At 36.2% G+C, this 7500-nt stretch overlaps 3 protein-coding genes across 5 annotated transcripts in view; 2 read left to right on the forward strand and 1 right to left on the reverse strand.

Annotated features, from left to right (window-relative positions):
• LOC122335278 (glycosylated lysosomal membrane protein) overlaps nucleotides 1–2024 on the forward strand; it is a 7577-nt gene extending 5553 nt beyond the window's left edge. The window contains exons 5-6 of the mRNA XM_043233104.1: nucleotides 73–338; nucleotides 1321–2024. Coding sequence (XP_043089039.1) covers nucleotides 73–338; nucleotides 1321–1504 — 450 coding nt within the window. The 3' untranslated portion in view covers nucleotides 1505–2024. The remainder of the gene's footprint in view (nucleotides 1–72; nucleotides 339–1320) is intronic.
• A 505-nt stretch (nucleotides 2025–2529) lies between these two features.
• Nucleotides 2530–7015, reverse strand: tmem79a (transmembrane protein 79a). The gene is made up of 5 exons (XM_043233077.1): nucleotides 6878–7015; nucleotides 5163–5556; nucleotides 4357–4542; nucleotides 4060–4282; nucleotides 2530–3121 (listed from the first exon to the last, which is right to left on the reverse strand). The coding sequence occupies exons 2-5, from the start codon at nucleotides 5467–5469 to the stop codon at nucleotides 2929–2931; spliced, it is 909 nt and encodes a 302-aa protein (XP_043089012.1). The 5' UTR covers nucleotides 5470–5556; nucleotides 6878–7015; the 3' UTR covers nucleotides 2530–2928.
• msto1 (misato mitochondrial distribution and morphology regulator 1) overlaps nucleotides 6851–7500 on the forward strand; it is a 9958-nt gene continuing 9308 nt past the window's right edge. For all 3 annotated transcript variants that reach the window (XM_043233074.1, XM_043233076.1, XM_043233075.1), the window contains exons 1-2: nucleotides 6851–6988; nucleotides 7238–7500. The exon at nucleotides 7238–7500 is cut by the window's right edge and continues 73 nt beyond it. In XM_043233074.1, the coding sequence (XP_043089009.1) occupies nucleotides 7490–7500 (11 nt within the window). In that variant the 5' untranslated portion in view covers nucleotides 6851–6988; nucleotides 7238–7489. The remainder of the gene's footprint in view (nucleotides 6989–7237) is intronic.

A 7500-nucleotide genomic window follows, 5' to 3' on the forward strand; every position in this document is an offset into this window, starting at 1 on the left:
CTGTGTGTGCGTGTCTGTGTGTGTGTGTGTGTGTCTGTGTGTGTGTGTGTGTGTGTGTGTGTGTGGTGTCAGGTGTCTCAGTGGGTGTCGTCTCCGGTGAACAGCAGCAGTGTTTCAGGTTATAATCAGTGGAAGCCCGTGGCGTATCGTAAGCCTCAGCCGGTGTTTGAGGACGCTACCGCCTGTAAACACTCAGCGCTGGTGTCCGTGAACCGCATCCCTCGGTCCGGTCTGGTCCAGGCCTATTTCCCTGAGCGGTCTGAGACGTCCGGCCTGAACATCAGCTTCGGCATCGCTAAAGACCCCGTGTTTTACAGCGACACCAAATACATCAGCTGGTGAGTGAGAGGAGGAAGTCAAGCCTTCTTATAGAAATATTTAGACACGTTTCTAACTGTCAGAATGATTTTACTTCGGTGCGATGATGTTAAACAGGATTTTTGACTTAAAACTAGTTATTTAAGATGGTATTATTTTTGTACAGTCCAGATTTCACTGTTTATCATTTACTCTATCCCCACGTTGACAATCTGAGAGGAAAATAATAAATAATTGCAAATATTTTACATTACTTTTGAAAAATATAAATTAAAAACATTAAAGCACTACATATATTAAATGAATGATACGTTTTGTTACTTGATTGTTTTTGTTTTTTATTTAGTTTGATTAATGTAAAGTTATAGAGTGCTCGGTTTGATAATTACAATTCTAAATTAAATTTTATTTTATTTTATTTGATCTCTTTATTAAAGTCAAGAAGTTTGTTTTACGATTAAAATTGTTTCATCATTTGAATTAAAAAAATATTATAATAATAATACTTTTGAATAAATAATAATAATAATAAATATGTGGGGAAATAAGTAATATATTTTCATTTGACATTTTTAAGTTAATTAAAAAAATTAAAAATGTTTTAAAAATGTTTTTCTTCAAAAAAATCTTTAATCTTAATTTTAATTATAAAGTAATTTTACTATAGTAATTTTTAGCAGACATATTAAATATTTGGAAATGTATTAAATTGTGCTTTTATCAGGGCTTTTTGAAAACTTTGTTTTACAAATAAATACTTATCATAGCAGTATTTTAGTACTATTTTTTTAATACTAAAGTAAAATAACTTGAATATTTTAAAACAAAGTTATTTGGTAACAAACCATGTGATCTTTGATCTTGTAGTGATGTTGTCCGACATTAAAAGCCTGAGCATTTCATGCAGGATTCCCAAACGCTCTCTTCTGTCATTGGCCAGGTTTTGATGTTTTATAAGCATTAAACAGCCAATGACTGACCTCTGACCTCTGCGCTCCTCAGGACTGTTTTAGTGGGTCTGGGCGAGCCTCCGGTCGACTCGTTCTCCCCGTTAATCATCGTCATCATGACCGTTGGACTCGGCACTCCTCTGGCCATCATCCTCGTGGGTGGAGTGTTTGTTTGGATCCGTAAGAGGATGTCGCACTCGTCCGGCTACGAGCCAATCAGAAACACGGACCATTAGAAACACGTCAACAGAGTAGAGTTTAACTGACCGCTATCTGGATGGCTTTTGATTTAAACTGAATTTTTTTACACGTTTGTACTTAAATCTGATTGGCCGGTCGAGCGCAGATCAAAACTAAAGGTATTATTTCATTGTTTTTACGCGATCGTGTTTCACACTTGATGCTTGTGCCAAAATCCTGCCTGTAAGATCAATTAAACTGACGGGGTTGATGACCGCTGCGCACGTTTTAAAGATTTAAAACACGATGTCCTCTTTAATTCAGAAATCTATGCAAACGCTTTCATACTTAATGGAAACGGTACTGTTGGAGATTCTCAGGGATTCTCAGTCTGTTGAGTTTCGATGTTTTTAACGAGTTTATTGTGAAGGCGTTTTAGAAATGTTCATTTGCACCGCGTGCAAACGCTTTCTGAAATCTTTCCTTTTGTTGCTGCTGTCTTCAGTCACTTGTGGATGTAAATATGGATTCAAACCTTTCTTTTTCACTATATAAATTCATCCGACTCTTTGTGGACTGATGTCTTGTGCATAATTTATTTATAAACGCACAAAAAAAACATGAGGAATGACACAAATCGGTGAAATATCTGCATAATTAAAGCAACAGCGTGACGTTACAGCATAGATTGTAATCTTTATAGGGTATAATCTTTACAAAATAACTAAAATAATATATTTTTTATATATACATATATATTTATACATATACATATTATATATATATATATAGAAATGTCTATACATTAAATTTACATAAAGTATATGAATATAAATATTTAAATTGTATGAAATATTTAGAAATGTGTGTTATATATATATATTACACAGTACACACGCTATATATGAAAAATTGTTTCATATGTGTATTTTTCACATATATATATATATATATATATATATAACATAAAATTTATTTTTCATATATTTTTTCATATATGTTTTAGTTTTTTGCTTTAGGTTTTAGTAAAGTGATTCTTTTAGGAAACAAACTCATTTGATTAAACCTCAAAATCATCAACTATCTTGTGCATCATTTATTAATAAACATTCAAACCATCATACAGCTGTGGAAACATCAGATTCAAGCGACAAAACTGCATTACGACAAACATTACACATACAAGGAATATGGTACAGTCAATGAAATATCAGCAATTACAATGACTAGCAACATGTCTCAAAGATCAAACATGAAAATACTTTTCTGTAAGACAAAAAAAAGTATCCAGAAAAAAAACACGTCCAGAAAATTGTATTTTTTGTGTTTGTGAAGTCACGGGGAGTAGCTGAGGTCTGCAGCAGTTAAACTGGTTCTGTCTCATGACACATATCGAGTTTCGTCTCATTCAGTCCTTCAGTCTTTATTCTTTGATCATCTGTGGTAAAGTGGCTTTCATAGTGATTATTCAGATGCTCTTTTAGCCCCACCACCTCTGTTTTGGGGGCGGAGCTGTAGTGGGCGGGGTCACGTGAAACACCGCCTCCTGTCCGCTCACCGAGCCAATGAAATAAAGATTAGCGGCCAGCAGAACGAGCAGAGGCAGGAAGGAGAGAGCGAAGCCGAGCGCTCGGACGCTGCTGTCCAACACGACACACACCCAGTAGATCAGTCTGAGAACAAAACACAGTGAAAAACATTCAGCAAACACGACCCAATCAGCTGGAGCCAACTGTAGAAACTGTCACAGAGAATGATTTGTTTAGTTTGTACTTCATAAAGTAACATGTAACATTTCTATTTAGCGAAACATGTACTTCTCTCTTTGCTATTTATTTACAAATAAAGTCTTAAAAGTTGCATTTCCAAAGGAACATTTAATTCATATAAAACTAATACTAACAGAATTGAATAGTATTGCAGTATTGTAAATGTTACATTTAAAAGTTAAGAAACGTAACATTTCTATTCAACTTTTCAATCTCTCCCTTCCTCGATGTAAAATAATTAGAAATGCAACTTTAGAGTATTTTAAAAGTAACATCATTCAAAGCATCGTGTAACATTTGTATTTACTAAAGTTAATCGAAAATCTCTCCTTTCCCAAACAACATTATCATATCATTAGTAATAATTAGTAAAATGTAAAAAAACAAATACATTTAAGTCTTAAAAGTAACATTTTTATGTATTAGATGCAGTAACTTAATATGACTGAAAATCTCTTCAAAATTGTAACCTGTTACAAAATTCCAAAATGTAATTATTTAACTTTATATATTTATAAAGAAATAAAGTTACATCTGAAAGTCTTATATATATATATATATATATATATATATATATATATATATTATTTATTTTTTTTTTACACAAGTTATGTACACGTAACATTTGTATTTATTGAAAATCCCCCAATGTAACATTTTAATCATGTAAATGTTACATTTAAACTTTTTCCCCCCAAAAGCCACGTAACATTTGTATTTATTGTCAATTTATTTATTTACTCAATACATCCGACTATCTCTCGCATCCCCAAACCGTGTAACGCATAATTAGTCTCTTTCAGTAACAGTATGTAACTGTAACATTTTTAAAAGTAACGCACCTGCCGAAGACGAAGATGATGGTGAGGAGCGGCACCAGTTTGAGCGTTTCCTGTTGGGTGTATGTCGCCATGACGGCGAGCTGCAGGAAGTAGAGCAGGTGCAGGGTCATCGAGTCTCGTACGTAATGGCTGTGGACGATTACTTCGCGATTCTCCCACGTTCCCTCGAACAGAGGCTTCAGCGTCCGGAACCTCAGGCGGGACACGCCCTGAACCAGCACACCTGACCAGAACAGCCACAAACGTCGTTTTATAGATTAAATGTAAACGCGATTATTTGCTACATTTATTATTTACCGAGCACGATGGGGATGCTGGCGAAGAAGGCGCAGCGCAGCGTGTAGATCAGTCTGAGGGCGGGGCTTTCGATGGGCGGGGCATCGAAGGGGAGGAGCTTGTATCCGGCCCACGTCAGTAACGGGAAAATCACCGCCGCGGCCGTGACGCAAACGATCAGACGCACAACCTCCACGCAAGCGCTGTCTGAGAGACACACAGATCACAAGCACTTCGTTAGGAATGATGCGTGTATCCCACGATGCAATGCATTACTCGACAGGTTTTAGGTAAAACTAGGATTTGTTACTTGAAATGAAATAAACTTTTTAGTATATTTTTACTATTGTTTTTCAATTCATGTTTCTTTTAAATTGTAAATTGTCATTTTTTAGTTTTGTTACTATTATTAATTTAAATAATGTTTGTTTTTACTTTTCTTAACTGAAATTTAGCCCCCAAAAAAATGACCATAACTTTCAAATTAAAACAAAAATAATAATTCTGATTTATAAAAAAATAGTATAGTATTTTATTTGTACTACAATAACACAGCGTTTAAAGCAATAGTTTATATTTCAGCATTTTAACTGAAATATAATATGAAATATAATAGATTATTATATTTTTCATCCAAATACCTTCCAGAGTAAAATACAATTCTCCAAAAAATTGAAATCATTAAGATTTCAAATATGCATTCTTTCTTACAAAAACACAGGGATTCGCTGCTGGATGCCTTTATGTCGGCCTGTTTTAATATGGATGTAACTGTGACTGGACTCGTCTGGAAGAAGAAAGTCATGCACCTGGGATGAGTGTTTTACCTCCAGGTTTGTCGATCTGGTCGATCCACGGCGGGTGGAAGCGCTCTGGAGGGTCTGCGTGGAAGTTCTGCACACACAGAGGAACCTTCTCGCTCTGGATCTCCTTCTGGACGTCCTCGCGTCCCGTCGGCGTCACGATCATCACGTTCGGGGTGAACGCCTGCACGGCCTCCTCTGGCCCCCAGGAGTCCTGGAGCCGTCTGCCATCGTCTCCATCGTCCTCCTCCTCCTCCGCCGGCGCGTCTCGCTCCACCAGCAGACCTCCATCACTCCTGCTGAGGGCTCCTATCTCCTCCGGAGGTTTCATCACGCTGGTATCAGTCAGGTTTTCTGGGCTGGATCGCGTCTGAGGTTTAGTGATGAAGCTCCAGCTAGTTCAGGGTTGGTATATCTCCTGAACACAGAGAGAACATTCAGATCTCCTCCAAACATTGCAGATGAATCTCTTGCCATCCGTAACCATTTTTAATACACCAGCAGTTCTGGTTGCTAGCTTAAATACCTTCCATATACCGCACTTCAAAATGCATGTTAAATTTCGTGTTGATTCCCAATTATTTTACTTTTACAGATGCGTTTATCCAAAGCTACTTGAGGGCAATGGAAGCAGTCAACATCAACAAAACAGTAATAATACACAAGGTTTTTTTAAGTGTATTAGTACATTTTGAAATAAACTTTAACATTCATACTTCAGAAAGAAATATTAATTATTAATGTAGTTAACTAATGTTAACAAGCAAAGGTCATGTTGATTTGATTCCCAGCAAACACCTTAATTGATAAAAAAAAATATACAGTTTTCAGTGCGGCGTGAATATCTGCCGAGAACATAAAATTAAATAAACATTTTAATTAAACTTTGAGTAATTATTGTGCAATTCCATTAAATATTGTGTTTAGTATATACCAGGCTAATTATTAGTGGTCAATTATTAGGTTTATTATCAATTATAATTAAAGGATAATTTTTTAAATCATACATGACAATAATAATTAATATTTCTAATATTTAAAAAATTATACATGTAATAAAAATACCCCAAAAATTTTGTAAATAATAATAACAATAATAATAATAATAATATAAATATTATATAAAAATAATAAATATATTATATAAAAATATACATATATATATAAATAATAATATTATATATAATAATAATAACAACATATATATATATACACATACATATACATATATATACACATACACATACATATACATATACATACATATATATACACATACATATACATATACATACATATACACATATATTTCTTATTTTTAAAAAAATAAACATCATATAAAACAGGTTATGTGTATCTTCATCTGGTTCCTATGTTAATAAATCCAACACAAAGTCCATCCAGAGCTGGTGGATCAGAGTTCATCAGTGAACAGATTCCTCAGGCATTACTCTGTTGATTCACGGCCGTGTAAACAGTGTCACACACACAGAGTAATGCAGTTCAACCTGTTTCCACCTGAACTCACGGAAATCAACACAACATCCAGCAGAAAACAACACGAGCCCCGCGCTTTAACCCCGCATTCAGAGCGAATACAACCCCTCCGAGCTCTAAACACCCAACTAACATCAACATTTAAACGAACGTGTCACATACTTCAAACTAAACTTTAATACTGTGCTACAGACTGCCTCGGAGAAGTCCGGGAACGGAAGTACAACGCTGTCGTGTCTTACCTGGTACTCCATGGAGAACATTAAAGAAATGTATGTGGGTTATTATAAGAGTCCGGACTCGACAGGGATCGCTGCGATCAAACTCGCTCGTACAGGTGTGACAGTCGACAGGTGAATCATTTCTCTTTCAGTGTCACGTGACTCGCGTCGACGCCTAGACCGCAGCATATCGCGCTGGATTTAAACTAAAGCGCACTTTGACGCTACAAAAGCGCAGTTTATACCCTATAAACCAGTCTGACGTTAGCTGATAACAGTTATTTCCTGTACTACGAAAATACAAACGATTCGTGGTTAATATAAATGATTAAATTAAACTGCAGTGAACATGACAGCTATTCTGAAACATTTGTTTACCAGCGCTGCACATGTGCGCCAGTCAGGCGCGGTGCAACCTAACTACCCCTCCGCGGAGCGACGGCTCCCTCAGCCAATCACAACGCTCCGTCAGCCGGGACAGCCAATCGGAATTCGGGATTACCAGAGGGACGAGCGCACGCACGCGGAAGTTCGTCTGTGTCGCCCTGTGTGTTGTCGGAGCGCATCATGAGGAGAATCGTGCTCAGTTTGACTTAAAACATGCTTCAAATGTTTTAATATCTGAAGGGCATCATGAGCGGCGC

This window comes from Puntigrus tetrazona, unplaced genomic scaffold (genome assembly GCF_018831695.1).
Source record: "Puntigrus tetrazona isolate hp1 unplaced genomic scaffold, ASM1883169v1 S000000746, whole genome shotgun sequence".
Taxonomy (NCBI): domain Eukaryota; kingdom Metazoa; phylum Chordata; class Actinopteri; order Cypriniformes; family Cyprinidae; genus Puntigrus; species Puntigrus tetrazona.

Coding starts and splice junctions, on each gene's coding strand:
- tmem79a (XM_043233077.1), bottom strand. CDS start 5,469: ATGAAACCTCCGGAGGAGATAGGAGCCCTCAGCAGGAGTGATGGAGGT. Junction 4,543..5,162: donor CCAGATCGACAAACCTGGAG/GTAAAACACTCA, acceptor TGTGTCTCTCAG/ACAGCGCTTGCGTGGAGGTT. Junction 3,122..4,059: donor ATCATCTTCGTCTTCGGCAG/GTGCGTTACTTT, acceptor TTTTGTTCTCAG/ACTGATCTACTGGGTGTGTG.